This window comes from Scatophagus argus, chromosome 5 (assembly GCF_020382885.2).
Source record: "Scatophagus argus isolate fScaArg1 chromosome 5, fScaArg1.pri, whole genome shotgun sequence".
Classification (NCBI taxonomy): domain Eukaryota; kingdom Metazoa; phylum Chordata; class Actinopteri; family Scatophagidae; genus Scatophagus; species Scatophagus argus.
Window position 1 is genome coordinate 18836080 of NC_058497.1, and position 10796 is coordinate 18846875.

Here is a 10796-nt window from a genome sequence, read left to right on the forward strand (position 1 = left end):
ATGTGTTGCTGTATTTTTCTCCTTCCTCGGTACAAGAAATCAGTTTCTTATTTTATTTTATTTTTCACTTTTGGTTTTCAGACTTGACACATTTTCACTTTCTCTTCCTCTGTTTCCCCCCACCCTTCTCTTTTTTCCCCCCCTCTTTGTTTCCCATCATTTCCCCCCGTCCTCTTCCTTTTTTTCTCTTCTCAATGTTCCTGCTCTCTTGCCTGGTCCTGGACATTGGTGTGGTGGACCACTTCAACATTTTCGTCCCGACCTGTGTGCATTTTGGTGTGTTCGGGGTTGTGTTGACCCCCTCCCTCAGCCACTCAGGGCTGTTCATCTGTGAAATGCACTTTGGTATCACTCATCTTGTCCCTCATCACTGTACTCCTGCTCTCATAGTGTGCACCGCAAATTCACACCACAGCTGTAGAGGAGAGCTCGCCTTTGTTTGGCCTGGCTGTCTCTCTGGACACCTCCACTCTGTAAAACAGACTTTGTCCATGACAGATATGTCTCTGAGAAAAGGGTGCTATGTAGATTCAGAAAGCAAAGGCAGTGGATATCCGACGCCTCCTCCAGATTCACTCTGCTCAGCATTAGCACAGTTAGTCATCAGTACTAGACAACAGAGAGGAGTGCCAGTTTACCGTAATGAACAATAGTGGAATTGAAATGAGGTTAGATTGAAAAAAAATAGCACTTAGAACAGAATGAAGGCTGAGTGCTGGGCCTGTCCGTTTACATAAAAACTGTATCATATTCTTTGATCACTTACAAAATTATGCATATGTACTGTAAAGGTTTGTAACTTTAACGTTTACATTATTGAAAACAGAAAAGCCTAACTGATAAATGTAACATTATTATTGGCTCACTTTCACAAGCTGTATACAGAATTATCATAAGGAAACTTATTTTTGTGCTGATCACTAAGGAAACCATGTTCAAAAAAATGTTATTTCACATGCATGAAATGTGTTTCAAATATCATTCAAAAACACTTGTTTTTATACATTTGTACTGGAGGGTGCTTTACTCAGCTGCATTTTATTTTCTAGCCGATCTTGATTACTTGTCAGTTATTGGAATCACTGTGAAATAATTGGATATATTTTTGTCTGCAGTCTTCAGCTATAATTAAAATGGACTTTACACACAAACACTGAAGATACATCTTTTCCTGTTGTGATATTTGAAAAATGTTCATTTTGTCCAAAGTATTTGGTTTGCAATTCTCTCTGTTACCATATACTTTTTTTTTTGTCTTTTTAAAGGGCAGCCGGTCGCATATAAATTCCTTAACATGCCTCTTTTTTTGAAACGAAGTTCTATAAATAATTGAACACAAGCCACGCAGCTGTCTACACTAACACACCACACTGCAACTAAATTCATACTGAGCCAACTAGAATTTATCAGGGCTCGTAGCAGGTGAGTTGTTTCTGTTTTATGAAACTTATGGTGGTTACAGTAGCAAAGCGGAACTTGATTCAGTTGTTCATGGCTGTTGCCATAAAATGGTGTCACGCCCCAGTTGTTCAGCGCTCTCCTTCTCTTGTCTCCTGTCTGGCAGACTTGGGTGATGAGGCAGCGCTCTCCATGGGCATCATGCTGTGGGCAGGAATCCTTGTTGTAGTATTTGTACTCCTGCTGCTGGCTGTGGATGTCACCTGTTACTTTGTCAACAAATGTGGCCTCATCATGTGCCTCTGCGGCAAATCGGGCACTGGGACCAAAGGACACGTGGAGGAGGGCAAGGCGGCTTTCGTGTGAGTATCAGCGGCAATAATTACACATAGTCCAACAGTCTTGTAAACAGGGCGCCTTGGCCAGATTAAAATTAAAGTTTCATTATACCGTAGGTGGAAAATTTCATTATTAACGTCACCATAAATGCATATTAATTCCCCAAATTGGCAACATGGGTGTTTTTAAAGTGGCTCTAATCAGTATTTCCATGTTAAAAATGAATCGGGTGAGTGACAGACGCTGAGAACTATGAGACAACACTACAGCTCATTTCAGCTCTCGGCAGCTTTTATCAGCTTTCTGATGATGGATTTGTTTATAGTGTCGTTTCAGTCTTATTGTTTCCAGTCAGAGCAGATAGCTCTTTTATGCAAACAAGCTGTGATACACGCTCCATACGCAACCTGTCCGGCACCAAACGACAGGCAAAGATAGCAACTTTACTAGAGAATATAGTGGATTAAGAGCCGCATGTTTCAACCAGGAGTTGATGGAGCTTTAAGGAGAGTGAATATTGTACTAAGTTTATCCCTGATCTTCCCATTTGAATAAGGAAAAATCAAGTTAAAATTTCTCGTTGTGAAAAAAGAGTGATGAAATGTAGATGACTGCTGGTGGAATTTGGTGAAAAACTATTTGATCCGTTTTATTTTTAATTATATGAATTATTTTATCCTGTCATCATGAGTAATCAGCCTTTGATGTTAAATGTCTTCCAGGCATTACTTCTGTCTAGATTAAGCTGTTCTAATTCATCTTTTTGTTGTCTACATTTTGCGGACATCAGCTGTATTTCTGCTTAAATTAAAGACTTTCTACATTCCTCCCCCCCCGAGGGGCCTTTCAAGGACCGACGCTGAAGATGATGAACATTTCTAGCTGCAGGTTTTATGTTTAGGCTCATAAATGAGGAGATAACATGGAAAGAGTTTTCTGTTAAGAAAAACAAAGTGCCTCTTGAGCAAAATCAACACGTCTGGTGACAGCAGTGCATTACGGTCCACTCAGTCAGTATCCACAGGAACAGCACAAATGCACAAGTCAATAAAATAGGACCTTAAATGAGATCAAGTTTTTAGAGTGGATTTCTCCTTCAGTGGAAAAAAAATAAAGGATGCTGGGTTTGAGTGAAGCGCTGACCAAATCATGTAACACAAAAAAACTGAATCAATTCGAGTGGGAGGTTGTCTCGCATATTGATTTGTGCCAGATTTCATGCTGCCGGTTTCACTAAAAGACAGCCACATGTGCTTCTTTCACGTGAGCCGGTCGACTCAGGTATCGAGGCTGATTTGACTGAAGGTCATCCATTGACTTAATCTAATTTAAGTTTAAGTTACTTTATTAATCCCAAGCTGGGAAATGACTTCTATGCATTTAACCCATCGCTGATTGAAACACACACACATGCAACATGCAGTGAAACACACAGGAGCAGAGGGCTGCATCAAGCGCCTGGGGAGCATATATTGGGGGTTAAGTGCCTTGCTCAAGGGCATATCAGCTGGCTAATGCGGGGTGGGGACATTATCACTCCACCACACTCAAATTTTTCCTGCCCGTCTGCTGGGGGAATCGAACCAGCGACCTTCCAATCACAAGCCACAGGCCAGGGCTGCCCCCCTTTTTTTTTATTTTTCTACTTTATGTTTTTTCTAATTTAAGCGCCGTCCACTGCGCTCGCGTCACTTTTCTTAACGCTCATTGTGGCAGACACGATAACCTGTCGACTGTGAGCTAACCTACCAAGATGTGTCCCTCTGACCCGCAGCAAAGATGAGTCCAAAGAGCCGATAGTGGAAGTCAGAACAGAGGATGAGTGCGCAGCCAATCACAATGCAGCAGGACCCACAGAACCCAATGAAACCACGCCTCTCACAGAGCCAGAGTGAGTAAAAACCACACGCAGACTTTTTACCGCTCAAGTCCTTTTAACTGTTGTGCATTGCACTCCACTTCAAAGAATAATTACCTTATTCAGCAGGACAAAATTTGACCCTCGAAATTATTGAGAAGCTCAGGTCATTCTTGAGTGGAGTCCACTGGACCGTGTTGCTTTTGTTTTTATACCCTTTAAGAGGGATTACTGCACTTTGTGTTTCGTCTCCAGCCTTTGGAGATTTTCTGTCTCATTTTATCAAGGTTGAAGCAATACCAGTTAAAGACACAGAAAGGCTTTTGTCTCCTTGAGTGTGGTCAGCTCATACGAAGCCATTTGACAACCTCAGCAAGTCCATCTGTCATATCAGCAGGCTGGAAAAATTAGATGACACAGTATGAGATTGTCACTGGTACTGTTTAACCCTAATAGGTGGCTCTGCGTGGTGCTGTACTTTTCTGAAGGAAGACTGGTGCTCTTTAGTACAGTAGTTTTCCTAGTCAGTGTACTCCATGTTGGTGTGTGTATGGGACGTATCCTTTAGTGTCCACTCACAGCATGACGCCCTCTTTTTCTTTGTTTCTTTTTCTCACTAGGCTTACTAGTTTCTGTTTTTCAGTTGCTCTGTCTATGTTTGTGTTAATTTCTAAAGCCAACTAATCCCTCTGCATGCTGTCGTCCGGGCCACCCTTCCTCTGTCACAGTCACCCTGGTGTCTAGTCTGTGTGTCTCTGTTCTCTCCCTGCTCTCTCAGGCTGGCGGCTTACACTGCTGCTCTGGCACTGGACACCCTCTCCTCCGTAGCCACCAACTCTGACACAGCCACTGCAACAATTGACCCCGCTCAGGACAGCCCCTCTAGCGAGACCACTACCCTCACTTGTAGCCTGTCTACCCCCGCCAACGACCCCCTAAACTCCTCACCCACCCCTGTCCCGGCCCCGGCCCCGACCCCAGAGTCGAACACTGCCCCGTCGACACCCCTCATCTCCACCTCCGCCGTCGAAGCTAAAATGGTCCCGTTAGTAGAACGAAGAGGAAGTAACAGCCTGGAAGAACAGGAGAAAATGGCCACCCCTCCTCCTTCTACCCCCGAATGGACTACGGCTCAAAAATCTGGGACGCCGATACCACCGAAACGTAGACACTCTCCTAAACTTGCCGCTCTGAATGCTAAAGGTAGCCCCCCTGTTTCTCCACTGGCAGCGTCTTCCTCATTGTCCTCTGCCACCCATGACACCAAGAAACCTGCTCCGAGCCCACCAGCCACAAAGCCCCCTGTGCAGCCACACGCTGTGGCTTTAGACACCGAGACACCAGCTCAAACTGCCTCCACTCTAGCAAGCACTGCTCCCCCCAAAACAAACCCCGATTCAGATCCAGCTGCCCCAGATCCCAGTGGGTGTGGCCTTACAGCCTTTGGCGCGAGTAGTAAACCAGCTGACCAAACTGTTGATGATAACATACCCACTGCCAAAGATGCAGCAACTGGCCCTCCTGCAGTGATGCACAGTGCTCTTAAAGATCTGGATGCTGAAGAATCTGCTCTTCTAGTCGCGGATGTCCCCTCTCCTTTACCTATTACTCCTATTACTTCTGTTCCTGTCCCCACCGGTGTTGAGGCACTCACCTCAAGCGATCCGTTCACACCGCTGTCAGACACGTATGACTTTCTAACCCCAGACTTGGGACCCAAAAGTGCGAATTTAGAGTTAGAGCTGACAAACGGCACAGAACGACCCTTCCTGCCCCCCGCGGACCTTATTAGCTTAGAGAGCCCGCCCTCTGCCCCCTCTCTGCCCAATGGAGACGGAGCAGACCTCCCCCCCTCAGGTCCAGTTCTGGAGGCATCAGAGACTCTGGCCAAGACTGCTCCTCCTGTCAACGATGAGTACGGCTCCCTCTAGAGGTTTATCTGTGTGCTTGTGTGTGTGTGTGTGAGCGTGTGCGTAACATGTACGCCCATTCATTCACCACCGCATCTTGCCATTGACCGCACAATATGAAATATTGTAATGGTAAAACTGTGGTAATGACATTGGGATAATTAATAGTAAGATGTTGTGCACTGTGATAGTCGAGTGATATGATGGTTCTTGTTTTTTTTATGCTTGTGTGTGACCACTGTGGGGTCTCCAGCTTTGCAACATTCACCAAAAGAAAAGTCGAGCCCCTTTCAGACATGTACCTTATGACGTAATCGTGATGAAAATTTTAACGGTTAAGTCTAAGTAACGACGACAGCATTACCAGGTCGGAGTCAGTAAGGTCCAACGCGGCACAAGTCCAGATTAAATTAAAGCTGTGCAGTGTGCTTCGTCAGGAGGGCTTCATCAGAATTGTAGAGCAGCTTCAGAAAATTATTTTGAGTGGGGTTTTTTCACCCCCCCAACCCATTAAAATAATCTTTTCCCCCCTGCTGTTGTGACAAAATATTTTCCCTGCCTCTCTGCATTTTTGACTTTCATTCATGCCCGGTAAAGGACCGAATTAATGCTAATTAAACAAGAGTCCCAACTTGACACACTGCCACTGTGAATTAAACAGGAGAATTCAGTAATAAATTATGAAACTCAGGCCATTTACTGAGCGCTCCTCTAGCTCACAGTGGTCATTAATAAACACTTCAAAAGGGAAAGAAAGGTTTTAAAATCATTCACTGATGCTGCCTGTCGATATCATTGCTTTCCAATTCGGTGGTGCTACCTCCCCCTCTCGTGCACCAGATGGCGACATCGCACAAGCATCGAGGCTTTTTCCATCGACGGCCCTGTCATGCCCGAATGAAGCCGTAATAAACCCCCATGTCTGTCTGAATGACAAAACACTTTAACGGATGAATGAAACCGGCAGTGTTGCGTGTTCCATGTCTTAAAGGGGCTTGATTTCCATGACAAAATGTTTTGTCTCAGGCAGTAAGTGTGTGCCTCTGAATGTTGCCTAAACCCTCACCAACTCTGCAGCTCTGCTAAAGAGAACAGAGGCTGGACGGTGGTGTTTTCCCGCTCTGAACCGCAGAAGAGAGAGAGAGGAGCTGCAGGCAGGATGTAGACACTGTGCTGCACTGCTTTGAGATGAACAGGGGTATCACATAGCACAAGCCCAGAGCTTGTTTACTGTGCCATCACAGTCTCTTTGAAGTAGAGCCAAACTGATTAATTGATAACATTTGCTAAACAGTTTGTTTTAGATGGGGATGGATTATATATCATTATCTGTTTGTTTAATTTTATCTGACTGTTGTCAAGGTGGTGAAGAAATATGTAAAAAGACCTCTAAGTACATATGGTGTCTTCTTACATATTGGGTGAAGACGTCATTGAGAATAAATGGTTAAATTTGTGTTCACCGTAAGTGTTTTGCTGAGACATTTTGTTTTCTTGCCAGAGACGGCCAGATTTCTGATTTTGCACTCTCTCGTTTTTTTTTTTTTCCACTTGCAGGAAGATTTTCTCTGATGAGAAAGGCAAACTGGAGGAGGCAGACTTATCAAACGCCGTGACGGAGATCGCTGCAGAACACAACAGTGTCATACAGACAAACCCCACTGAGAGCAAAGCATGATGGGCCGGGGGAAAACCCCAGCCCAACCCGAAACATTTTTTGCAGCAGCATCGAGTGAGAAACACTGCAGGAGTTTTGATTTCCAGTGCCCTTAACTACATGTTTAAAACAACACACACACACACACGCACACACACACACACACACGTCGATTGGTTAGAGCGCACTTTGGCTGTGCTTCGTTACTGGTTCGTTCATGAAATGTTTACTACACCCAAGGAGTTTATCTTTAGGTCAGAAGAGATTTATCTTATTTTTTTATTGTTATTTTATTTAACTAGTCAGGACAAAGAGATCGTTAAGAATTATCTCTTATTATAATGATCGCTCGGTAAATATGTGAAATTAGACTACTTTCCTTTGCGCTTTGAGTTTGAGTTACAAGCGCACACAAGTAGTGAATTATGAGAAATGTAAAAAAACAAAAACTGACTATATTTAGAAATTATTTTTCTTATTTTCATGTTCAAATGTGAAACTGTTTGCTTTTTTTTTTTTTTTTTAAGTTTCGACTCTTATTTTGGTGGGCTAGTCTCATTAAATAGCTTGTTCTGCATGTCTGACCCGCAAGTGGTTGTATGGTTGTAAAGTTTTGTTTACAAGGTTTCTGATTTCGCTTTGTCCGTTACAGGGATGTGTCATCTCTCGCAGACACACACTGGCATCGATTAAACATAGGCTCGAGTTCAGTGTTGGGATTAGAACCTTGTTTGTTATGTTTATGAAAACACAGGATTAACCCAAAGCCTGCTGCAGGAGGAAGAAGACCGACGGGAGAACCGCACACACTGAAAGGGTGTGTGTGTGCATCATCAGATCACATTTGGCCCATTTTACGATCAGATGTATTCAGTCAGTCACTGATGCTCAGCCAAGGGATGAAGAACCGCAAATCAAGCGAATGTCTTATGATCTTGCGCTAAATATAAGCCAAGTATTTGTTTGGAGGGCAACAACTACAATAGCTATTGTTTCTTCCTCACATGAAAGCAGATCAGAGGTCTGGCTTCGTACTTTGAGTTGTGTTTTTGAAGCAAAAAAAAAAGAAAAAAAAAAAAAGAAAGAAAGAAAAAGAAAAGCATTTTTGTACTATTTAAAAACTACAAAAGATTTATTTTCCATTTCCTGCCTGCAAGCTTGTGCACCGTGCCTGTGTGTCAATAGATTGTCTCGTCATCAGTTTCTATGATAATCTGCATAGCTTTGTCGTGAGAGAGTTAGCCTATTCTTTTTATTTAATATATTGTATTATTCGAAGAAAAGTATGATAAATGGACTAATGTGGTCATTATAACACGTGTAGTGTATAAAACTGTCCGTCTCTGGTCACAGCACTATATATTGCCAGCTGTAGTGAAGGGAGGTGTTTTGAGCCTTGGCATGAATTCAGCCAGTACTTCATAATGTATAACTATAAAGGCAGATAGACGTGCCCATGTTCGTTTGGGGGGAAAATATCATATCTCAAATTAATTTAATGAGTGTTACCTTAGGGGCTTGTTCTGGCGTCACTGCACATTGTTTTCATTTCCCCCCCCCCTCCCGTTGTTATTAAAGTGTTCTGTAATGTGGTCTTTGGATTTCTTTTTTTTTTTTTTTTCTTAATTTTTTGTCTTTTTTGTACAAAAATCACTCACCAAGAGCGACTGCTTGACAAGTTGAGGATGCCACTGGCAGGAAGCAGGGTGGTCCATCTGAAACAGGAAATCAAACCTTGTTTTTTTTTTTGTTTGTTTGTTTGTTTGTTTAAAGATAAAGCTTTAGATAATACACGTAAGGAGAGAACTGAACACGACGTGTGATGTATAGCAGAGTGATGTGAGTTTTACTCACCTTTCTGATGTTAACAGACCACCTTGCTCCCTCATCTCTGGATGTTCCTTTTGGTTTTATTGGGTCAAACTCAGAAAATATCTGTTGTGTACTCTCTGAGTGCTAACCCATTTACAAAATAAAAAATGGTTTCCGAATCTAATTTTGTCCTGGCCCATTTTGTCATTAGTTTCAATTACTGTTGCTTTTTTTTCTTTTTTATCCCCCTTTTTTAAAGAAACCATGTCCTCCCTAAAATCCACAGCTTGTAGTGACAAAACGTGGACACTAGGTGTCAGTAAATGCCTGTTTTTGGATTTTCTCTCCCACTTTCGCCATGTCATGGACACACAGGACTATTTACAGAAAGGTTACAGTGCAAACAGGTTATGTTGAGGCTGGAAAATCCTCGGGCTACTTGTGCAGATACATGAGGAGCAAATAAACACGTGTTACATAATGCATGTTTGTGCAGGAGTAAGGTTAACACTTCCAGGCTAGGATGTCAAAATACTATGTACCAGTGAGGGCTTGATATTTTCAGCTGTGGCATTCCTCCCCTCGGTATCTCTTAGGTCACATGAACCCGTAAACCGGTGCTGTGTCAACAAAGTGTCAACAACAACAGCGGCCAGCGCTGACCCGGCATCCTGTCTCACTCTCCCCTGTACCCTCTTACCTAATTTTTATTTCTCTCGAGCGTGACCTGTTAAACGCGATTTGGTTTTTGAGTTTTATATCCGCCGCATTCACCGGTCTCTTATTCCAGGACAACAAACAGGTCCTAACCTGGTCCGCCTGCCGGTAGTCCAGGTGACCTGTAGATGTCTCTGATTGCAGCCTGGATGGAGAGAAGAGGAGCAGAGGGCGATCATTCAGAGCCGTGACGTCGCCCCGGTGATGGTTTGCAGCCAATCAAGTCAGCGGTAGGCAGCCGAGATGAGACAGGAAGTTGATCGATGAGGCCATCAAAGTAAAAGGTAAAGACAAACCTGGGTAAAGAGGGAGAATTGATGGGGATTTTATTAATATGTGAGAAATTTAAAAAAAAAGTTTTCACTCATTTTATCCAGAGCTGGAACTACTGCTGAAGTTATTCCTGATAAACTTCAACAGAGTTTCAGGGGATTTATTCTCATAGAGACGGAAGAAGTATTCAGGTCATCCACTCAAGTAAAAGTATCAATACCACCACTGATAGACATCGGCCTACTGGACCTAAGTACCATTTGTTGGTATTTTATTTTGACAGCTTTAGTTATTGGTTGGTGGTCTACAGATTCAGATTAATTGAAATTACAACCAGTACTCAATAATAGTCAGATAATTATAAGACAGGCCTTTGTTAGTCCCACGGTGGGGAAATTCTCAATGATGTGTTATTACGGATCAAGATATCTGAAAGGAAAGCAGGCAAAATTACCTCCACATGCTGAAGTGATCTGTTCTGCATCATTAGTACTTAAACGTTATTTATGTACTTTAAGTGTATTTTGACGATAACACCTTACTTATAATTCTGAACTCAGAAGTAAGTAAAACAACTGAACACTTCTTCCATCACAACCTAAAAAAGCTCCATCACAACCGAAAGTCCTTCATTTAAATATTATTTCAGCAAAAGTACAGAAAACAATTGCACGTATGAACTGGAACTGTTAAAAATATAATCAGTCGTTATGCGGAAAGAATTCTTATATTTTAAAATAGTATTGTTACAGTAACACACTACATTTTCAGCTTTTTTATATCATGTTCCAAAGTTAAATGTACATGAGAAACATTGTGTTGTAAAGTGCCA

General features: G+C 42.6%; 1 protein-coding gene and 1 long non-coding RNA gene across 10 annotated transcripts in view; one reads left to right on the plus strand and one right to left on the minus strand.

Moving 5' to 3' along the window:
- Positions 1 to 9158, plus strand: part of ncam1b (neural cell adhesion molecule 1b) — a 66012-nt gene extending 56854 nt beyond the window's left edge. For 4 of the 9 annotated variants that reach the window (XM_046389410.1, XM_046389412.1, XM_046389411.1 and 1 more), the window contains 4 exons: positions 1565 to 1760; positions 3512 to 3628; positions 4374 to 5510; positions 7063 to 9158. In XM_046389410.1, coding sequence (XP_046245366.1) covers positions 1565 to 1760; positions 3512 to 3628; positions 4374 to 5510; positions 7063 to 7183 — 1571 coding nt within the window. In that variant the 3' untranslated portion in view covers positions 7184 to 9158. Of the gene's footprint in view, positions 1 to 310; positions 1519 to 1564; positions 1761 to 3511; positions 3629 to 4373; positions 5529 to 7062 lie in introns of those variants that run through there. The other 5 variants (XR_006843391.1, XM_046389415.1, XM_046389416.1 and 2 more) reach the window with 5 other exon arrangements.
- LOC124059442 overlaps positions 8820 to 10796 on the minus strand; it is a 36154-nt gene continuing 34177 nt past the window's right edge. The window contains exons 4-5 of the long non-coding RNA XR_006843393.1: positions 9785 to 9987; positions 8820 to 8877 (exon numbers count right to left, since the gene is read on the minus strand). This is a non-coding gene — a long non-coding RNA (uncharacterized LOC124059442). The remainder of the gene's footprint in view (positions 8878 to 9784; positions 9988 to 10796) is intronic.